This window comes from Setaria italica, chromosome VII, assembly GCF_000263155.2.
Source record: "Setaria italica strain Yugu1 chromosome VII, Setaria_italica_v2.0, whole genome shotgun sequence".
Lineage (NCBI taxonomy): Eukaryota > Viridiplantae > Streptophyta > Magnoliopsida > Poales > Poaceae > Setaria > Setaria italica.
In genome coordinates this window covers 23,641,923-23,664,307 of record NC_028456.1, presented here as the reverse complement: position 1 = coordinate 23,664,307, position 22,385 = coordinate 23,641,923, and the positions used below count along the sequence as shown (strand labels likewise).

General features: G+C 40.6%; 2 protein-coding genes across 10 annotated transcripts; both read right to left on the bottom strand.

The window, feature by feature from the left end:
- Positions 1 to 16,822, bottom strand: LOC101756420 (eIF-2-alpha kinase GCN2). 8 transcript variants are annotated; one of them, XR_215543.3, is made up of 31 exons: positions 16,467 to 16,820; positions 15,521 to 15,592; positions 15,376 to 15,435; positions 15,180 to 15,285; positions 13,818 to 13,922; positions 13,131 to 13,586; positions 12,145 to 12,273; positions 11,981 to 12,067; positions 11,809 to 11,895; positions 11,602 to 11,698; positions 11,141 to 11,258; positions 10,444 to 10,498; positions 10,176 to 10,342; positions 9,492 to 9,679; positions 8,140 to 8,288; positions 7,642 to 7,891; positions 5,695 to 5,944; positions 5,443 to 5,539; positions 4,574 to 4,654; positions 4,382 to 4,438; positions 4,109 to 4,240; positions 3,921 to 4,007; positions 2,878 to 2,986; positions 2,648 to 2,784; positions 2,186 to 2,290; positions 1,835 to 1,935; positions 1,656 to 1,758; positions 1,449 to 1,571; positions 701 to 844; positions 546 to 591; positions 1 to 449 (listed from the first exon to the last, which is right to left on the bottom strand). XR_215543.3 is itself a non-coding variant. In XM_004976002.3 (30 exons), the coding sequence occupies exons 1-29, from the start codon at positions 16,583 to 16,585 to the stop codon at positions 716 to 718; spliced, it is 3,756 nt and encodes a 1,251-aa protein (XP_004976059.1). In that variant the 5' UTR covers positions 16,586 to 16,820; the 3' UTR covers positions 1 to 591; positions 701 to 715. The 8 variants fall into 8 exon arrangements, 5 of the variants coding, with proteins under 5 accessions (XP_004976059.1, XP_004976060.1, XP_022684010.1 ...); XM_004976002.3 differs by having other exon boundaries at positions 1 to 591; XM_004976003.3 differs by lacking the exon at positions 546 to 591 and having other exon boundaries at positions 1 to 545.
- Positions 16,823 to 17,417: 595 nt separating this feature from the next.
- LOC101755614 lies at positions 17,418 to 21,995 on the bottom strand. Of its 2 annotated transcripts, XM_022828731.1 has the most exons (9): positions 21,637 to 21,995; positions 20,454 to 20,493; positions 19,685 to 19,849; positions 19,512 to 19,574; positions 19,306 to 19,372; positions 19,116 to 19,216; positions 18,756 to 18,800; positions 18,166 to 18,627; positions 17,418 to 17,935 (listed from the first exon to the last, which is right to left on the bottom strand). In XM_022828731.1, the coding sequence occupies exons 3-9, from the start codon at positions 19,814 to 19,816 to the stop codon at positions 17,765 to 17,767; spliced, it is 1,041 nt and encodes a 346-aa protein (XP_022684466.1). In that variant the 5' UTR covers positions 19,817 to 19,849; positions 20,454 to 20,493; positions 21,637 to 21,995; the 3' UTR covers positions 17,418 to 17,764. The 2 variants fall into 2 exon arrangements, with proteins under 2 accessions (XP_022684466.1, XP_004976058.1); XM_004976001.4 differs by lacking the exon at positions 20,454 to 20,493 and having other exon boundaries at positions 21,637 to 21,994.
- Between the last annotated feature and the right edge of the window lie 390 nt (positions 21,996 to 22,385).

Genomic DNA, 22,385 nt, shown 5'->3' with positions numbered 1-22,385 from the left:
TTCACACAATCACACGCCATGCTTTCTTCGCACATGCAGTTGCAAAATGGATCATTTCCCATCAGCAATCCCCAGGAATGTACATCAGTACATGGGCTACAAAGAACGGACTAAGTACAAGGCAGCCCTGTAGGGAAAAAAAAAATCACACGCACACAAAAGAAAGGGAGTTCTGTTGCATAGCAACTGTGCCATTAACAGGAATATTGTGCACCTTTACAGGATCAAATCCTCCACACCTATGACCTACCCAATAACCCCAAAACTGCAGAATTGCACCAACTACCCGCCACCTTGTATTTGCAGCAACCTTGCATGTTGCATGGCTTTGGTCCTCGGAAGGACAACCAGGATTACGCCAATTAACCAATCACTGCGCCCATCTTCGGTTGAGGCCGCAGGCCACAGGGCGTAGCGTTGGCCCTCGGTCCACAGAAGGGCACACAAGACTGCAGAGAGCAATGCCTTAATAAATTTGCGCGGACGCCAGCATGCATGATTGTGCTTGTGCCTTGACAAGTTTGAACAGAAAATGCTGCTTTCACCTGTAAGTTTAAGAGAGGCACCAGAAGCCACAAAATTGGCTCAATTCTGAAAAGAATGGAATTCAAATATAATGGAGATTAATACAAGATAAATGTTCTACACAAACAAGGCAGTAAAAAAGTTAATCATTTCTTGATGCCATGCTAGAACAAACCTGCACACAAAATGACTAAGGAGGGCCACTGGTCAGGCTCCAGATAGTAGGATTTTTGAACTGTGAACATATTGCCTCAGACAGGAACTTTATAAGTTCCTCTCTTTTAACATCCTTCTCCCTTTTAAAATCAAGATGCCGAACCTGTGACATAGATGCCAAAAAGGGAGATTTTTTTTGCGAATCCAAAAAGGGAGAATTGATAAGAGCTTCCTCTGCACTTAGAACATGCACATTACTGAAGGTTTATACTCTAGAGTAATAACCAAACAACAGGTTTCTTTCATTTTAATTTCTGAATAACCATCTTTTTATGTATCTAGAAGAGTTCACCATTTCATAAGATAGTTTTTGCCTCCCATCATCACATTAGAATAACATCAAGAAACACGAACTTGTATTAAGATTTTCCGATGCCTCAGAGTTACTGTGAACATGCGATACAATTGGCAATTTGATCACCAATCCTAGTCAAGTAAATTAATTCAGTGCTCTTGAAATTTGTCATATAAGCTCAACATATGAGAGAAGTTTTTGCTAGCTAGAAACTACAATTGATAGGCAGATTTGAAATGCCTTTAAAAGTTCATAGTCAGTCCAGCAGAAACACACAATACAAATGCAAATAAAATGGATAGCAGTCGGATAAAAGCAAGGTGCGGTCCCTAGCATGTTTTTTTTTTGTGAGAAAAGGAAAATACTTGTAACAGAAAAAACAAAATACAGTAGCCGACTTTAATGTATTTACCTTCACAAGATCTGTTTGTGAGACACCTGATTCAGTGATAAATACCAGGCATTTGATGTCATGATCACTGGCATATTCATACTGTTCTTGAAGACTTGGGTCTTCCTGAGGAACAAACTGAGCCTGAAAATAGTGAATCTATCAGCAGTGATCATAATTGCTTCACTCTCCTCACCGATCCTTGCCTGTGATACTTTTGGAACCCACCTTTATGTTAGCTGTCCAAAGCTCTGCAACAAGTTCCATGCGCTCATTTAACAGACCACCACCTCCCCTTGAACAGACAAGCACACTGATGCTAGGTTCAATCCTGAAGGCCACAGAAATTGTTTAAAGGATCGCTGACATCAGATGGAAATGTGTCATTCAAAAGTATCTATGATCACCTGGACAATAATCTTGGCAACCCCAGATCAGATGAAGGATTATTAGGAAGGAATTTCTCGAGCGCAATGCTCACACCAACAGCACCTGGGGGCTTTGATTTCTGTAACAATTAGAAAACTGAAATCAGTGGACACTATTTCTCTATTCTTTTTTAAATGAAAGGTAGTTGTGGGAATAACAACAATAATTTAACTCCCATAGACAAATATGGGACAATATGCAGCATCTGAAAGATGTTTCTGTACAGTTAAAAAGCTAAGATCTTGTGCCATCCGCATGTAGTTATTCGTTTAAATAGATGCTATCAAGGTATCCCCTTTAGCATGCAGAGGGCATCTAGTACAACTTACATATGCCTTATCCCAAGCTTGTTCCATCAACCAATCATATCGTCCACCAACCGCCAACAACTTTTCATGGAAACTTGGTCCATGATTACCTTCTTTTGAATATACCTGTGTTCAGACAGGGTTAATTGCATGTGCCATATCAAGAAGAAAATATGTAAAATTTCAAAGGAGCAAAGCATGAACACTAATAAAATGCTTTGCACATATTGACACATGACTTATTATTTCATATGAATCAACTAGCATTCTAAGTGCAATATCTTGTTTTCTGTTCTTTTCAACTGTTTTTCTTCTCAATTATCTCAGACAAGTAATAAATATGACATTAGAATGCTCTGGTTAACTTTCATAACGAGGAACAAAATAGGGTTCTCTCCCAAGATAAAAGTGTGTTCTATAGAAATGTTTGGCAACAATTTAGAGTGAAAAAAAATCCAGAGTTGTTAGGTTATAATACTTCACCTGGAAAAACAAATCTGTATAGTAACATTCTGAGGGAGGCATGAGTACATCAATAGTAATCGGTTCATCTACCAACCATACTCTCAAACATTTCAGAAGTGCAGATAGATCATCAAGAGCTTTGCAAGCAGATTTATCTACAACAAGAAACTCACAGTAACAACAATTAAATATTCCGGTTTCTAGATTTAAGCATCTAATACAACAAAGATTAAGTGAAGTATCACTACCATAGAAGAGGGTCCCTCTTAATCTAGCAAGTACTTGATCTGCAGAGCCACAAAACCGCTGATCTGCTTTATGTAGCTTCTCAACAACTTCTTCAGAAAGACGAAGATCCTGAAGCATTCGATAAACTAGCTGATGTCATCAAAACTATTAGCAAAATGCTACATTTGCATTAAATGATGTTCATACCCATAATAATCTAGCAACAACAACAACAACAACAACAACAACAACATAGCCTTTCAGTCCCAAGCAAGTTGGGGTAGGCTAGAATTGAAACCCAACAAGAGCCACAAATCAGGGTTCGGGCAAAATAAACTAGTTGGTTCGACTAGCTTCCTTGCCCTTCGCACCCGTCGAGAGAGATGTGAAGACCCTTGCTCATTTTTCACTACACCCGGGCGTCGATGTAGCGTGCCACTAAGGAAATGACGACCCGATCCTTGCTCACTTGACACCATTCTCAAAACGCGACACGACACGTCACCAAGGGGGAGACGACCCGGCCCTTGCCCATTTAACACCATACACGGGTTCCGATATGGCGCGTCGCTAAGAGGGTTACGCCCCAACGGATTTCTCTTGGGTTTCATCTCCATTACAATGGCTAGGTTTAACGTTGGCTCACCAAGCCTATCACAACCCTCCTCCTTTGCCAGGGCTTAGGACCTGCTATACTGAGACAACATAGGTAGAGTTCATAATAATCTATATAATAATCTAGCACAACCACTTAAATAGAAACTAAAATATTCCCAAGAAAAAGCATTTATAACCACAGTAGCATAGTTCTACAAGTCCATATCGAATCTTTTGGTTGGCCTTTTGATATGGTTGGTTGGGTGTGGAGAAGCATGATCATTTATCTAACGAGACACGATGTCACACGGAAGATAACTTATTCCACGAATCCAAGTGTGTGAGTTGCAATTTCCACATTGTAGTGCTATCAAAGATGCTCCTATAAACAAAAAAAGTTATAAAGCTACTCCTTGATAGTGCACTATAATGGATCGGTGGATCACTACCTAAATGCTTCTTGTACCTGTAATAGTTGCCCCCTAATCAAACTCCACTGTGACTTGCGGTCAGCGTTATTTGGCCAATATTGAACAAGAGTTGAAGATAGAAACTGAAAACAGAAAGAAAGTATCAGCTAATATGGTCGCAAAACAGTTTCAAAAAAAATATAGTCGCAAAAGTTTCCAAAACAAGTAACGCAGAATATCATACCTCAGCAACATTTTGTCTTCGTTCCTGAGAAACCCCTGCCCAGGAGCAAATTGCTTCAGCAAGTTTGCCATGATTCAGACGTATGACTAGTGCCTTGGAATCATAAAAACGGGTCCCAAGGTCCAATGCCACCTATCATCACATGGAAACAGTTATGACAACACAAAACACCATTTTTAATTTTAAAATGCACCTTCCAAGATATTTTTACCTCCTGCTGATGATTTTCTTACAAAATGAAAGATATGATAGCAAGAATACAGGAGATAATACCTTAATGATTTCAGCCTCTGGTATTGGTGAAGCACCGCCAATAATGTCAAAATCACCCTAACAGGATATCAGCATTATCTTTGAGAAGGATTTCTTCAATTATTTCGTGAGCAAAAGAGTAAAAAATGAATGGTGCAAACTAAAAAATTTGTTTGTGTTTAAATGGTAATCCCATCCATTTAAAGCATTTACCTGAAGAAAACGATAAGGAGTTGAATGGCCAACAGCCCTTCTATGAACCCATGATATTTCATAGCGCTTAAATGATGATGTCTGCAGATGAATTTATGAGTAAATAAGGAGAGAAAAAAAGAAAGCAAAGATGAGTCATATGCTTCCAGAAAATCCCAACACAGTGACCCAACAGATGGCTAGTTGACCTGGCCTTGATCAAATGGATTTTTTTTTTTTGCTGGATCCACGCTAGATGCCCAGGACCACGTTACTATAATTAAGTATTAAACCCCTTAGAAGTTGAACTAGAAAATGTGATCACGCAACATGCACATTCAAATTTATGGGGCCTTACGGTCGAAAAGCAAAAAACTACGCCACCTTCTGGAACAAGTGTTTCAGGCCACGGGCACAGAAGGCAGTCAGTGCACTCTACAAGTAGGATAGTACTATATTCGCCACCAACTGATATACACATGAGCTGAGCTCTTCTGTTCTCTTTTATTTCTACTATGGAGCGATGCTTCAAAACTTTTGACCACTAATATACAACCAATTTCCAAAATTTTTCACTTGATTTTTTCCTAATACACCTTTTGTATCTACATTTTTAATAAATTTGGTTAATATCCCTAAGAAAATGCACAAATGATTAAAAAACAATGATAACATATACCACAGGCTACATCTACGTCCAAAATGACAAGTAAAAGAAAAATGAGATTATTTTGTACCCAATCTAACAACTAAATTATTTTGTATAAAAAAGGCAACGAATCAGATTAATCTAAAAACTCAGAATATGCATAATATTAAAAAAACCAAAAATAAAAGCAAACACATTCACACAAGTGAAAACACAAAAGGGACAGCAACTTGTCACAGACCTCATTACGAGCAATTGACATAACAAATGGTGTTCGCAGTTCATAGCAAAGTTCTAGCATCTCTCCTCCTTGAGTTAAAATTTTCACCGTCTTTCCCCTAGAAAATTGTAGGCAACAGCATCAAACTCAGTGCAGATCGGTTAGTAAAAAAATAGGCATCATTTGTCTGTTTCTCTCTTATAAGAACAAACATCCATCAGTTATTACCCAAAACAAAACATGAGACATTTAAGTGGTGTGGAAATAACATACCTATGTTCAGTAAAATTCCCTTCCAAAGTATGCAAGGGAGATATTTGGAACCTTTTAGCACAATGTCGCTTGAAAACCTCCTTGGCAACCTCAATGATGGTATCCAAAAGTTCACTGTTATCAGTGGACTTTTTGCTGCTTTCATGTTGGCATTGCATTTTGGCAATCATCCTCTCCTCATTAAATATTGTAGATATAACTCGGTCATAAACATATGTGTCCTCTGGTGTCTGTATCATTCTAAGTACATCTGTACCAATTGCCAAAAAGTAGTGAGCACAAATCAGTCAAAAAGATCAAATTGGCTCTTCAATTATAGGGCCAGGGTTCAGAGATGTACATGACAGAGAAGGCTTTTATGGCTCCAGCAGTTCAAATATGAATTTAAAGGTACTTGCAGTGGCTATTTACAAAAAGAAAATGTTTTAAAGATTAGGTGAAATTTCCAGATGAAATGGAGTCAAATATACCGATTCATTCAATAAATACAGTGGACACACGCTCTGCATATGAGCAGCCAAATCAATTCACAAACAACAAAGGACAGTACATTATGTTAAATGTATATGTACTTCTTTGTATTTTCAACATTGTATAAGGGGTTTTGTGAGATTAGAGCCCTCATATATTGAATATAAGTGTTATTCATAACACATCACAGTTCGCAGGTGCCCAATATAGCACAGACAGTGCAGCGACCTGAGGAATTAGGTGGTTTAAGTATCTATAATATCCAAACTCTTGGTTGGGCTCCTAAAATGAGATGGCTATGGCTGCAGAAAAAGGATCCTAACAGGCCTTGGTATGTTTCCCAATCAAGCTGCATGAATACGTGCATGCTTTCTTCTCCATGGCAGTTGAAATAAACATTGGTGATAATGCACACACTTTGTTTTGGAAGAATAGGTGGTTGGGGGTCAACGAATTATTGATATTGCACCAAACCTGTTTGCCATGGTGCCTAAAAGAAAGGTTGATCGGTGCACAGTATGTGAATCCCTAAACCCCTAACAAATCAAAGTTGGATCGTGACATTCAGGGTGCTACTTCTGTTCCTGTGCTTGCTGAGTACCGGGCATTATGGGATATACTAGCTGGAGTCGAGTTGCAGTGAGGAGTACAGGACAGTACTAAAGTAAATCAGTTTATATAAACTTCTTCAGGGGTCTGTCCCATTCCCGTCCTGGGAGCGCATTTGGAAACCGTGGTCCTGCAGATCGACTTGCTTGAAGGAACCTACCACACCCTACCCCATGTCCTCACTGTGATGAAGAAGAGGAAACAATTGACCACTTGCTGACCAACTGTGTGTTTGCAGGACAATTTTGGTTCAGCCTCCTCAGGTGCTATTGGCTCCAAAAGCTACCACCGTCAGCCAAGGATGGAAGCTTTCATGACTGGTGGAGCACTGCGAGTGAAAGGGTCAATGGCCTAGAACAAAATGGGCTTAATTATCTTGTTATCCTTGGTGCTTGGACTCTATGGAAACACCGGAACCACTGTGTTTTTTATGAAGTGGCACCTAGTATGGCAGGGGCCTTGCTGCTTGCCGAAGAAGAAGCGCAGCTGTGGGCGATGGCAGGGGCTCGAGGGCTCTTCCTCTTGACAGCCCTGGATCCTAATGAGTAGTTGATAGTTTCGAGGCCATCTTTTGTTCTCGAAGCACACTTCGCAGATTGATCTGCTTAGATTTCAGGCGTTGGGGCTTAAAGGGTCTAATCACGGGCACAATGATACGCATCTCTTGCGTGTTCAAGGGAAAAAAAATATAGCACAGACAAATGGACCCCTTATACTTAGGCAGCAGGCCATGTGAAAAAAGAAGAAGCTTAAAATTCATCAATCCAAATTCTTTTAGCAGGCATTAACTTCGATCAATGGTCAGGTCATGATCTGTTCTTCAGGTGGTAATGATGTAACAATAATGCAAAAAAGTTAAGGGCTTACCATTTAGCCACTCGTCTTCCATCCGAGGAGGCAGCTCACTTTGTAAAACCTCAACAGCAGATGGACGGTCAGATGGGCTTGAAGACAGTAAGCGTCTTAACAGATTTAACTGGCCAGGAAATTGTGCTGCCCATGATTTTGGAAGATCTCCCTTCTGCTTAAGATCAGAAAGAACAAGATGCCTTTCCATCGCTGTGGCAAATGGATGCCAAAGCTCAAAGAATATAACTCCCAAACTGTACATGTCAACCTGACAAGATTGACATAAATAAGAGCCATATTAAAAGGAAATAATGTTATATTACCAAATGTTTAAAACCATGGGTATGAGCTCTGAATTCATTTCGAGAATAAGCGAATACACTGTCTACAAAGTGAAACATCAACAAAAGGAAAAGCAAATACTAAAACATATCCCATAGGGTAGACCAACCACATTTTATAAATAGATTTTTTGTTCACTTCTCGAGCTAAAAGACCCAAGTAAATTGTTCTGACCTTTTCATTTATCTGTGGCCATTTCTGCTCTACCTCAGGTGCGGTATAAAAATATGTACCAACTTGACCTGTTCCATCCATTGAAACACCCATTGCCTCAGTAGGAAGATATTGGTCATGATCTAGCTGCTCCAGCTTCAGAAATTTGGCTGACAACAATGATAAAAATATTTTCAGCTGAGATTTTTTTTCGATCACTTTTTGAGAAGTGCAAGTAGTCATGATTGCAAAGTAAAGCACTGCCAGTTTAAGCATCAATGCATCATAGCTAGATCAGTGCATTCATTTGACAATTCAATTGCCAATATACTAGAGAGCAACAAGTGAAGTTAAAAACTTCACATGCATTGAGAGTTGTATAGTTGTATTTGCCAATACCACGTGAAACAAGGATATAGTGACGACAACAGAGAAGGCTAGCTCACTCATACCATAGAAGCTTACCAATTGCATATTAAAACGTTTTTCTCGAACACGCAGGAGAGCTGCGTATCATTATATTAAGAAGAAAAAAGGAATAAGAACCCTTACAACCCACACACACACACCCCACTATGGAATCATACCAACGAGCGCCTTTTCCACAGAATAACAACCGACCTCGACCTAAACATTCACTCCTCAACTGGCACTAGAGCAAGGAGGTGATTGACTCCTCAAGCTCCAGCCATACCCCACAAATGTAACTCCTCGCTGGCCGACAAACAAGGCTATGGTAACACTTGGAGAGGCCCCATCAAAAACACATCGGATGCGATGGTTCCACAGCGTCCAGGCTCCCAAAATAACTAGAGAGTTAAGGCCTTTTCTAATGGGAGCAGGCACATTGTTAGAACTTATTTCCCACCAGTCCTCAAAGCTTCTCGCATCCGGATGAGGGGTGAGAGTCTGCAGTCCAATCCTCCTCAGAATATTAAACCAAAACTCTCGAGCGAAGACACATTCTATCAGCAGGTGATTAATGGTTTCCTCCGCTTGATCACAGTGTGGGCAGCTTGCAGGGTGTGGCAGATTCCTCTTTGCTAACCGATCAGCTGTCCAACACCTGTCCCTAACCACCAACCACATGAAGAACCGGCATTTACCGGGCGCCCAAGTCTTCCAGATCCTCTTTCCAAGCTATCAGGTTACATAAAACAATAAAAAAGGAATACTGCATGATGCAGGATACAAAATAATTCACAGCATGGCAACCAAAGGAAGAAATAAAATATCAGCAACAATTGCATCTTATGACACTATATGATTTTATGTTTAGTAGTACATAGTGCTAAAAATTAGAATAAAAACAAAACCAGCTTGAAAAGATATGCTGGTTCTGGATATCATCATGTGCTGTACATAGTACATACCTAGACCAAAATCCCCAATCTTAATATCATTGCGAACGTCAAAAAATATGTTGCTGGGTGTCAGGTCACGGTGTATGATTCCTTGACTATGGACATGAGCTAGACCTTCCACAATTTGTCGGAATAGGTGCCATGCATGGTCAACATTGAAAGATGAACTGTATGTCTCAAAATCCTGTCGCAAGGTCCTTTTCAGGAAAAAAAAAGTTCAAAAGAAGTTAGATGTAGAAAGACTATAATCAATATCTTACTGTAGAATGGCACTCAATGACTGAAAATGCAGAAAGAAAGATCACACTTTCTAAAGTTCCAAAAATTCAAACTACCAGGCCCATGAGAACCCTTCAAAATTATAACTCTGCAAATATTAACTAGTTTAACTTACAGCCTCCATTTTTTTTAGAATACATATTTCTAATCCAGCTAAAACCAAGAAAACGATTGAAGGATATGACTATAATATCCCATATTACTGGTTCAGGAATAAAAGAATTCTTAATATTATTAAGAGGAGTGAGATCTTTTCAATGGTACAAGTGTAGTGTATCCTTGATAAATTATAACAAATTTTAATATACGGCTCAAGCACCAGGAGTTTCGCAATAAAGATAACGTGAAAATAAAAACTGGTGAAGAGAATGCTGCACAACTTTCCTTAGTGCATAGCTGCACAATGAAACACACCTAGGACAATACTCCATTTGGATGTACAAGTATGTGGATTCCTGCTTATTTCCACCTCCTGCATCTGATAGGCTGATGTCGTCATAACTAAAGATAGAGCTCTCAGCAGTGCGGGATCCACCAGCATTCAAGATATCATGATGACCATATTCAGTTTCAACCCATGCCTGCCACCTCAATGACAGGTGAGTCAGAATTGGTCGATACAAAATGTCGAGTAAAATGATTATTTTTGGAAGCAAAAAGGCATATCTATGGAGATGATCACCTGGTAATAACGGACAACATGTTGATGTTGCAATCGTGAAAGTGTTGCTACCTCTCTGAGTACCTTGCAAAAATATTAATGAGAAACATCAAAAAGGCATAACAGATGTGCTGGAGCAAACTCCTTAAAAAGAAAGGGGAAAAAGGAGGAACACATCCACATAAGTTTATGATGAGTAAATACTATATCTGTAACCCTCATTGATTAACAGTTCCTACATCCTATAGGAAGGCAGAATGCCTGTAAGAACATAAAACTAACAATTAGTCAGCTAACGCCTTCCTGGCCCATTACAAAAATTGCAGAAGTGACATGAACTTACATAGCAATAGTGCATCTACACATACAGAAATTTGCGGTATAGAAATAAGCTACTAAGGCTTTATAATTTATATACTATTATCAAACAAGTTTTAGAACATGTTAGAAGTCACATGTAAAAGCCGCTTCAACAGGTCACGTAAAGACACAATGGCATAGAGGGGACTTGACTAGCCCCAGCCAAATACATAGAAATACATGTAAAATATGCATAATAATATAAAAACAGAGGTTGACTGATATAACTTAGAAGTGATCTTTTACATTGCTCGTGCCAACAAGATGACCTCCAAACATGAGCATAGAAAGGACGCAAAAACTGCATAAAGCAAAAACCCATTCGGCTAATAGAACTTGATTGAATATATATACAAACCTTAAAATCTTCTCGTTCACTTGAGGACTTCTATCCTTCAGGCGTATCTTTTTTACAGCATATTGCCGACCATCTAGCTTGTTTTTGCATAATGCAACTCGACCAAAGCCCCCCTGACCTGTACAGATGGTACCTTGAGAGTCGCTAATCGATGAAAATACATACAGATGGTTAAATTGCAGCTCATACAATTCAATACTAAAGGCAAGATCTTTAATATTACTCAGGTAGGAGCCACACCCCCGGCATCTGGGGCTCTTGGGCTCCAGGGGTGTAAGCCCGAAAACCTGTATAACATTTAATTTAGGAACAAAGGTTTCATAATACTTCCTTTAGTTTTTTTTTTTTTTGAAAGCACTAATTTGAAGAAACACCAACAGACAAAATTCTTCTAGAACTTTGCAACTGATACATCCTGAAATTACACGATAAAACATTACCAATGGGAATAAGACACTCACCAAGGGAACGGAGCTCCTCAAAATCATTCAAATAACGGGAATTTGGCCTAGATGATGTATTATCAGCTCTCCAAAACAGAGAGCACTCTGAAGAGATCTGTTTGTGAATGTCATCAGAATGTCAAATAGCAACTATAGATTATCAACCTAGATTGTACTGGTACAAGTAAATCATGAATTAGTAGAAGATAAACAGGTGTAGCTTACCATTTGTTTCCCGAAAACATGACTGAAAGTTTCCCCAAAAACAGCAGGAGGGTCAGAAACTAAATCCTTAGCCCACTCAGAAAGAACCTAGTTACCAAGAGAGAGATCATTCAGTTGGAAGTGGTGACAAAAAGAAATAAAGCGCAAAAATAAAGACAACAACTATACACACCCCTATGTTGCATAGCTCTGATGATATAGCTGGCAAAGCAGCTGAAAGAGAATCCTTAGACGCACAGGCTATCCGAAGAAGGTGTACCTAATTAAGATACCAAACAAGGTTCAATTAAGGAGAAAATGTCACTCAAAGAGGGTGTTTTGAGAACAAACAATTACCAGAATTAAATCCCTTTTCTTATTCCTTGAAGCATCATCTAACATGTCTGAAACATAAGATGAATTATTTGAGGAGCTAAAGTCTGAATCATCTTCTTCATTCCAAGCTTCATCTGCAAGGTCAGAGTCCTACGAGTATTGATTAACATGCAGTCAGATTAGGATGAATCATAACCATTTCTACTTAAATCAAGTAGACAGGATACTAAAAGTAAGAAGGTAAATATTCTAAAACATAAAGCAGGAGCGATAGTACAAATTACAGGGTGTGATCTCGAAGGATAAATAGGTCACCAATATATTAACATGGCAATACACCAAGTTGCGAAGCAGATTTATTATACAGTCAGAATAATGCATATGCTGAGACTTGAGACCACTCCACATGTTCCACAATAAACGCATGTCAGTGCAATGAGTCAAGTGTCTTAACACAAACACATAGACAAGTAAAACTGAAAGTAGAACATAACTATTTAAAAAAGCTCCATCGCAAGTAAAAGCAATACTAAAGAATTCAAACCCAAGAGGAGGATAATTAACAACTCTTGGCAAAAGGGGCATTCGAGAATTGTCATACTAGTCAGGATATAAATGGTTTCCTTCAATCCAAAAATAGTATTACTCATAATAGGATAATCCTTGGGCGACCCTAGGCTAAATTTTCCTCTCGTTTCTTTGTAAATTTATTGAAAGAGTAAAATACACCCGGGGTCCATAAACTTTTCATGGATTCTCACCGAGGTTCATAAACTATCAAAGTGAGAATCTGGATACTTAAACTCTTCACATGGTTCACTCTAAGCCCAATTGTGGACCTGAATTCTCCCACATGCTCACTTTGAGAGTTCATGGACCTATATATGAGAATCCAGGAAAAGTTTAAGGACTTTGGGTGCACCTTACTCTTATAGAAATGTGATGCCATAGTTGATCTACGAAACACATTAAAACAAAATGAACCTGCAGGAGTTCTATGTTATTACCTCAGGCTCACGTAGGCTGCTAGAACTCCTTTCTGGAGTATCTGCTGTATTTCCACCATTGCTAGTAGAAAAAATTTTGCTATCATTTTCAGCCTCCACCACAACATGTAAATTTGGGGATGCCTCCTGTATGACACCATGCTTTGTTGCACGTTTCTGTTCAGCTTTATCACCAGATGAGCTCTTAGCATTATTGATCTTATCAGCTGAGACATGGGATTTTTCAATGATTGTTTTCCTCTTGCTTCTAACACTTGATTTAACTTGAGAGCCAGTAGTATTCCTGTCACTATCCGTTGTCAGATCTAGACCTTGTCGACTCCAACTAGTATAATCGTATAACTGACTATACAGATCAAAGGAGGTATATATGTAAGAGATTCCAGGATAAGGATCACTGTCAAGGTTAACTTTCACATCTACATCAGTAGTTGAGCTTGAACCCAAGCAAGAAGCCTACAACATTAGATAGTAGGAAACCTCAGGCATGATCCAAGAGCAACAGATGAAATAATGTCATGAAAATCATAGATCAATGAAAAAGTTTCAGTACAAAGGGTGCATAATGAATAATTCAAAATAGCTAAAACAACAATGCATCCCTAGTTTCACTGTGCATACAACAAAAACAAAGGAAAACAAAGCATGTTATAAATTCTATCAGAGGTCATCAGAAAACTGACTTACATTGCTCGTTGAAACATGAGCTGGAGCAATCTCTGACAGAAACTCTTGCGCAACCTCAAACAAATTGAAAATCATAACACGCCCTTCTCGGGAATAAATGTTTGCCTAACAACATATGGAAATACATGAGTCGTGCTAAGGAAAAACCAAATGATCAATTTAGTAAGATATTATGAACTCATAATTTTGAAGTAAAAAATCAAACAAAAAAACTTAATATTTCTGACTCTCTTGACAGATATACTAGAAAATTCTACTTGAGCCTTCATAGTTCTTGTTGCTTGAAAAATTTGGAAGAACTGCAATGGGTGTGTTTTCAATGGAGAGTCTCCTTGTGTCAGTACTGTTCTTACAGTGGTAACAAAGGAGGCTTTATGGTGCACAGCCAGCGTGTCTCAGCTTAGGCCTTTGTGTTAACCTGGCTGGGTTTCTGTTGGTCATATTTTAATTAGTATGCGGCGCATTGTATGTAACTTTGTAATGGTTTGGACTGCTTCTGTACCATAATTTTCTTTTTCAATGACATGATACACAGCTCTCCTGCGTATTCAAGAAAAATTATACTTGTGCCTTTATTAAATGTAAAGTGATAATCGGACAATTATTTCACACACAATCACAGCGAGCATATACAACTTTGGCACTTGCCCATATACAGGAGTAGAAGCTGCTTTGCTACAATTTGACATCTAACACTTCACAAAAGGATGCATACACATAGTCTGAACTGTCCTTATAATTTTGCAGCATGACAATTTCAATACAATAGTCACAAATAAGTGACATTTTTGGGTAATTTTAAGTCAACCATTTCAAACTTTGGTTATAAATTACTTTTTATGTGTTGAGTTTTCATATTTGAAAATTATATGAGTAGATTTGTCTTGAAATGTAGTTTCACAAAACTATAACTTCGCTAGGTTTTATAAATGTTCTTATCAAAAGGTACTAGTTAAAGTTGTGTTTTGGAGACCGTGTTGATGTCCAGAACATCACTTATTACTGAAGGGCGTGCATTTGTAGAAAACCAAAAGGCAAAACAACTTGAGAACTGAGCTATGGCTCAGTTGTTCTAGTCTCCATTGAGAAGGCCACCTACCCATACTGAACCCAGAATGCTCGCAAAATCTGTTCACCTCAATGAGAACTCTTTTCAGCAAGTTTCCTGGATATTCAGGGTTCGGTAACCCCCCTTCTTTAAGACAAACAACGGGGGTGTCATTTCCCGTGGTTGAATTTTTTGAAAAGAAAAACATCGAATCCCACTAATTTGAATGAGGCTTCTTGTATTACTAATGCTAATAGCTCTGGTCTCTTAGTAAAAACATATCATAAGTAATATGGTCAGGTGAAGTCAAATACCTGATCAACAAGAAGTGAAAGTAGCTGATTTGCATCTTCTTTAGACAAGTTTTTTTCAGGTATGATCCGCAACTTCGGACACTTGTGAGGGTAACCAGGAAAGCATCTATATTTTAATCAAGAGGTAAATGTCTACCACTGCAAATAGCAAACAAGTATAGGTAATACTATTATAGCTTTGAGGAAGACACTTTACGTTACATCAAGAATAGCTGAAACATTTAGATCTTCAAAGCCCATGCCATCAGAATAAGGCCTGTTTAAATTATTCATTTGTAACAAAGCGTCAGTTGTTAAATATGCGTATTAGAAAATCCATATGTATGGGCATGAGAAAATACCTGATACATATGTTAAATCGGGTCTGTGGTGATTCTGATTTTACTTTGAAGTCCTCCCCAAAAATTGAAGTCCTAATTGATGTAGTGCCAAAAGGTGAAGTTAAGATCATACAAACAGATAAAGGTTTCATGAAGGGGCACAGGTGATTTTAGAACAAAACTCTGATTGCTTTTATTTACATTTGGCAAAGTGAACCAGTCATTGCTTGTTTTACTAGCAAACCATTTATTCAGTCCCACTTTAAACTACAAATATAAATCCAAGATAGCATGTTTTTCTGCTATTAATGGACATGCAGACAATAGACAAGAATCCGATTTAAACAAGAACGCCCAATTATACCGAAAAGACCATAGTTCAAATCACGCAATCACAGGGAAATAATAAAAGTATTAGACCAGGAGTAATCGTCAAAACTATTCAGCAGCACACGAGCTTGAGCACCGAGCCTACAGATTGAACTCCTCACCAACTGAACAAACGAAATGATATTTACATTCTACTCAGTCTCGACAGCAACAGTTTTGGAATAGGCAAAACGGCAAAACTATGCACAAGCTCAGCTCAGGGTCAATGAAACGAAGAGCACTAACACTGAAATATGAGACAATGTGAGAAGGCCACAGACAGTGATCGATACACGGCACTGAAATAATCAGCAACGAATGCAAATCACGTATGATTAACAGTAGGCAATCCAACTACTTTCCCCCAAAAAAAGGAACGACAAGCAGTACGGTGAACAAACACCACTCCACAATATAGTACCGCTACCAGCAGTTGGAAACATCAAAGCAGCTAACAACGCCATCGCGGATTAATCCCACACGTGCACCGCCGCAATCGCACGCTTGAAATGCGGAACGCCACGCAGCAACAGGATTCGCACAAAGCCGAGACTCGGCGAGAGAATCGGTGAACGCCCAAGCGGGAGGCGTGACTTACAGGGCGGTGAGCTCCTCGTCGAGGGCGGTCTGGTCGCCCTCGAGCTGCCCGGCGTGGTCCTTGGCCGCCTTGCGCCCGGCCGCGCCCCGCTTCTTCTTCTTCCTCGAGCTGTGCCCCATCGATCAAGCCAGCCGGAGAGCGAGCGCGAGCGGCGCGGGCGGGCGTCACCCTCGCCCGCCGGAGCAAACGGGCTGCGGTGCGGCGGAAGGCGATGGGCGTGGACCGCGGAGATCTGCGCTGGCGGGCGTGGCGTCGGGCGGGCGGAGGCGCGCGGTTTTGCCGTGCGGGTTTGGGATGGATGGGGGCGCGTCGACTCGACTGCCGAGTGGGCCCGGCCGGCTGCTGAGGGTGGCGGCGAGATGGGGTTTTTCTCGCGACTCCGGATGGGCACGTGACGTCGGATGATCGCGAACCAGCGGGTGTGCAGCCACTGCTACAGACGGTGTACAGTGCTGGTCGCTGCTGGTAGTACTATTGTTCGGGGGGAAAAAAAAAACTGCTGGTACTGGTAGTACTACTAGCCTACTGCTAGTGCTAGGCACTTCCGTGCGCTCGACGAAGTGAGGGTTCAAGCCCTTCTGTAAAATACTTGAATCTGTGATTACTGGGAATAAGTTTATTTTTAACCCATTGGCTCTTCTGTAAATTTCTATGGGAGCTTAAAGTTATTCTGCAGAATGTCTTGTGCTGCATTTTCTCTATTGGATACAACACAAACCTATTTTGGTTGCATAATGTCAATAGATTTTGGCTAAAGTTTCTCTGGATCCACTCTAGAATTTGTTTTGACACATGAACTTCTTATTAACCGTACGAATTATTTCGGGTAACCTCATTTCCACACTATTTTCTTTAGCATGAATCTCTTAATGTCAGATGATTTGAGTCGCCGAACAAGCTCAAAACTTGCGGAACATAATTTTACAAGGTACACTGAATCAGCAAGACAGATACCAACCAACTCACAACAGTGCACACATCCTCAGGAAGATGCGCAATTTGTGAAAGTTTCTAATATTATGATCTGACTGAATCGCCATCATCATATATCCGGTATGCAAAAGGGGAATACAGTTGCTTTCTGCACTTAATATAACGACACTGCAGATCTACTAACAGTAAAGTTTCCAATACTTGAGCAAGCTCACCTACACATTTTTTTCAAATTCTTTCAACCTGCTACCAAAGAATAAATGGAACTATGCTTCGCCGTATGTACATTACTGCGGATAGAAATAAAAAAATTGTGTCTTAAAGGTCAGGATTCATTTCCTCCTCTTCCCACTTTCTGGATATGCTCACTTGAAAAAGAACTTCCATATCTCCCTGTCAGACAACTCAGTTAAGAAGTGGCCACCAAGGACACCTTCCTCTTCCATCAGAGCTCGAAGCTGCCTTGCACCGCCATTGGAACTGACCAAGTTCTTCTTTGAAGCCACATACAAGACTCCATATGGGGGACGAAGGCACTGCAATAATAAAACCACAAAGATAGATTTCAGAACCAAAATCGACATCTCAGCATATTAGAGGGGGAAAGACACTGCTTCAGTAAAAATACTTTATATCAGCATCTACAGTCCTGATCAAAGAAAGAACCTAAGAAGCTTCAAATTTCGTGCTCCATCGCAATTTCAACTGGATGCATGGGGAAATATATAACAAATGCAGGACCTGACATGGCTAATAAGGAACTGACCTTTGAAATAAGGGCATAGAGCTTCTTCAGGGAGTTCACAGCATAGGGGACATCAGAAATCAAAATTACATCATAGCCACCATCTGCTTGATCAGTCTCACTAGCTCTCTCCCATGCGCGGCTACCAGAAAGCTTTCTAGATCGTCGGGGGCAGTAGTCATGACCAACTATACTACTCCCGTCATGACTACTGCAGCCATCCATAAAATCATCCTCAGAAAAGCTAAGGTTTGTTGGTGCAGCGGGTGGCTGCACAACTGAGAGAATTGTAGGGAGTTCATCCCACTCGCCAGCATAGAAATGCACATTGGGAGCCAACAGCTGCCTAGATGGTGTAACGGGGCTCTCAGATGGTCTGTTCTGCCTATCCCGCGCCTGCTCAAGATTTGCAAGAACGTTGGGTATTGTTCTGCATCGGATGGTTTCTGCATTTATGTCTTGAAAGTGCACTGTGGATGCACCCTGCAAGTAGAATTTAAGTAAGTCAGACGTTAGTCATGGCACAACTGAAAAAGACAATGTAAAATCTATTTGAAATAAGCATCCCATATTATTAGACTGTTATCATAAGCAATGGAAAGATAACACACCTTCAAGCAGGCAAAAATGCCAGACAGACCAGATCCACATCCGAGCTGCATCAATTGTCAAAACAAAAGGATAATCAAGAAGTGGCCACAGAATCTTTTTGAAATGTATGCATGCTGAAATACAATTACTACTAACTTAGCAGCTACTTTTGGTAGAAAGAATGAAGCTTGGAATAAGCAAAGGGCCTAATGATACCATTATGAATAAATCCAGATTATGAAGCTCTACCATACTTTCTGCTTCAATGGAAGCAAAAAGGAGGACTAGAAACCACAAGAGTCTGTATAGACTAGTAGAGTACAGAGCACCAACTTGATGAAATAACTACATAAAGAAGCTAGATTTCTTGCAGGAGTTACCTCTAGAACCCGCTTCCCCCTGAAGCTCAACTGTCCATCACGGATCTCATTTTTAAGAATGTTGACAAGAGTGATGGAACTCTCCCAATATTTCAGAGTTCCTGCGAAAAGAGAAATGCAGTTAGTTTCTATACTTAGAATACACTAACAGAGGGGGGAAACCTTGCAAGCTTATTTAATAGATGGTTACCATCGTATTTTGCTGATGCTACTTCTGAAGGTGAAAAGGCTATCATATCCGCTACACTGACCTTCCCCTGAAAAAACAGAAACATATAGAAAAGTTGGAAGATTAGGACCAATACTCCAATAGCACGAGTCTTTGAAGAATTACCAAACAATTTGTATTTCCAACAAGAAACCTAATCAAAGAGTGAATTTATATTCACTGCTAACCTTGAAAATATCAAGACCTTGCACATCGACCTTCTCACCAGCATATTTGTAAGGATGGGCGCTCTGGAAAAGTTCAAAGAATACTGCTTTTGAGAATCAATGGAACTTCTGCAGAAAGCAAAAAGCATCTCCTTTCAAATATACATGAATCAAATCAGACTAATTAAGTGTACCTTTGAGGGGATTATTTCAACAGCTGGAGAAGGTAGCTGCAGATCCTTCTCAGATACAATTGGCACGCAACTAGTGGCCTTGCTGGGAAGCAAGCCAGGGAAACACTGAACCAGTAGAGACGGTGCCTTCATTATGCTACCTTTTAATATCTGCTGCTAACAAAGCTGGAAGGGAAGAAAATAATATTAAGCTAACATTGAATCAGAAAATGAACACAAACTACAATAAAATGAAATCACAGTCCATCAACATGAAAACAGATAGCACTTCTGAGGAAGCTGGCCACTCCCTGACCCTCAAGTCTCCTTTACATTTACTAAATGTGAAGAAAATGTTATCTACATTGTTTGCTACACTAGGTTTCCAAAAGTTAAGTAGAATAGTTTCATTAAGAATAAAAGGTGCACATGACAAAATTACAAGGATTGATCAAGCACCAAAAGTGACTGAGCACTGATGAACAGTTTATCATATTAATTCTACCCATTGTCTGTATGTAATAAGCGCTAACGGATTCCATAATCTCATCATGAAAACCAGAGTAACGCATGACACAAAATAAAATTATACTCCTTACTCAAAACTGACAGATGGCCGCACCGTTATAAATATAATGACAGACAAAAGGGAAGCGCTATGTTCTGTGCTAACTCATAGTCAGATCAGCTACTCTCAAGGACCACCAAAATCACTGGTACTCCGACTGGGGACACAAACAGAATGGAACTTCCCTATTGAGCAACCGAATGGGGCACCTTTCATGAGTACCTTAAGGGGGTGTTTGGTTCCTCCGCCTAAAGTTTAGCTCCTGTCACGTCGAATGTTTAAATACTAATTAGAAGTATTAAATATAGACTATTTATAAAACCCACTACACAGATGGAGGCTAAACGGCAAGACGAATCTATTAAGCCTAATTAGTCCATGATTTGACATTGTGCTGCTACAGTAACCATTTGCTAATTATGGATTAATTAGGCTTAATAGATTCGTCTCGCCGTTTAGCCTCCATCTGTGCAATTAGTTTTATAATTAACTCATATTTAGTCCTCCTAATTAGTCTCCGAATATTCGATGTGACACGGACATAACTGGGAAGCTAACGTTGTCATTGAATATCCATCTGGTAACTACCGCAACCTCCAAATTTGCAAAAGTACCCAACAGCAAAAGTAATCTACCATCTTTCCCACAAATAAAACCTACTCGTCATCCATACTGGAGGAAATCAGATAATATCACTACTTTCCACGCAAATCTGTCACCTTCTAGAGACTCCAATGAGGACAATGCCAGAAAGAAAAGGCGCGTGATAGCCCATTACAAATGGACGGCACGCACAAAATCAGTAAAACATCTACTACAAGCAACCTCTTTTGACCATTTCTTGTCCGAAACTGAAACTTTCACCGCAGATGAACTAAATCTAACCGAAATTGAGGTTACCTATGTGCTACCACAATTCCGGATGCTAAACCTTGAATCCTGCAACTCGAACTATGCTCGCAGCTTCTCCACATCAAAGTCAAATGTACAGGCTACCACACTCTGAAGCCACCTGAACAAACGAACAAGAACATCGGAGACCAACCAAAAAAGGGGGCAAAAAGGCTTCCCACAGTCCAAATCCACATGCTAAAACCTTAAATCCTTAGTAAGCCGCTAACTTCTCAAAGAATGCAATCGATACCCTTCAGATCGCACCGTAAGTAAACAAGAAAAGAACACACAGGAGTACGAATCAAACCAAATGTCCGGAGCAGCGAAGGGAAAAGTCCACAAAAACACTCCTTTTCCCCCTACAAAACCTTGAACCGCACCCCCCACGAGTACCAGATTCTACCGCACACCGCGCAGTCCCGTCCATAATCCCCACGAAATCCCCCCAAAAAGGAAAATCGAAGCTCTAGGAAGAAGCGGGAGACGGCGCCGAGACGAGCGGAGAGATTACCTCCTCGATCGTAGCCCGAGAGGGCAGAATCCAGCGAAGACGCGTCTCCTCTCCCCCGCGCGCCCTTCCGCCTCCAAGAACCGCGGCGAGTGAGTGAATCAACCCCACACCGGCTCCGAATTCCCCAGCGAAGATCCCGTCTCCTCTCCTCTCCCCAAAGGGACGACGGCGCACCTCCGTTCCGATTCCCCGGTCAGAAAGTCAAACCGCCACGTCTAGACTGGAGCGAGCGAGGCGGGGCGCGGGGGCGTGTAGGTGTGCGCGTATATATACGCCGCGCACGAGGGGAACCGGAGAAGGTGGGGGAGAAGTTTCGCCGCTGCTGCTGCCATGCCATGGCTGCTCATTTACCGACGACAAGTGTCGGGGTGGTTTTTTTTTTTCTTTTTTCTTTTCCCGCTCTGTTGGCACCTGCGCAATTACCGGACTGCCCCCGGGGAGGTGGTGGAGGCGAGGAATATACCGCGGCAACCGCGGCCGCGCCGCGGGGGGAGGTGTGAATCCCGAGGGTCGCTTTCGGATCATCAGATGCGCGCGAGCGGTTGCTTTTTTCCGTCGCCCTCTGGCTTCTAGTTCTAGCTGCTACTCCGACTCGGTTGTCTGGTCTGAAATGTGGCGGGCCGGCGGCTCGGGTCAACTGTTCGGTGACACCCGGCAGCCAGCCTGCGTGTCAGCGTAGCTAGCAGAAAAATAATGGCAAACTAGAGGAGCAAGAATACGAAAGGAACATCGCGGAGGTTTCATAACCA

Coding starts and splice junctions, on each gene's coding strand:
- LOC101756420 (XM_004976002.3), bottom strand. CDS start 16,585: ATGGGGCACAGCTCGAGGAAGAAGAAGAAGCGGGGCGCGGCCGGGCGC. Junction 11,259..11,601: donor TGAGGAGCTCCGTTCCCTTG/GTGAGTGTCTTA, acceptor CCATCTGTACAG/GTCAGGGGGGCTTTGGTCGA. Junction 1,759..1,834: donor TTGCCAAGATTATTGTCCAG/GTGATCATAGAT, acceptor TGTGGCCTTCAG/GATTGAACCTAGCATCAGTG.
- LOC101755614 (XM_022828731.1), bottom strand. CDS start 19,816: ATGAAGGCACCGTCTCTACTGGTTCAGTGTTTCCCTGGCTTGCTTCCC. Junction 19,575..19,684: donor TTGAAATAATCCCCTCAAAG/GTACACTTAATT, acceptor GAACTTTTCCAG/AGCGCCCATCCTTACAAATA. Junction 18,801..19,115: donor GGGGGAAGCGGGTTCTAGAG/GTAACTCCTGCA, acceptor CAATTGATGCAG/CTCGGATGTGGATCTGGTCT.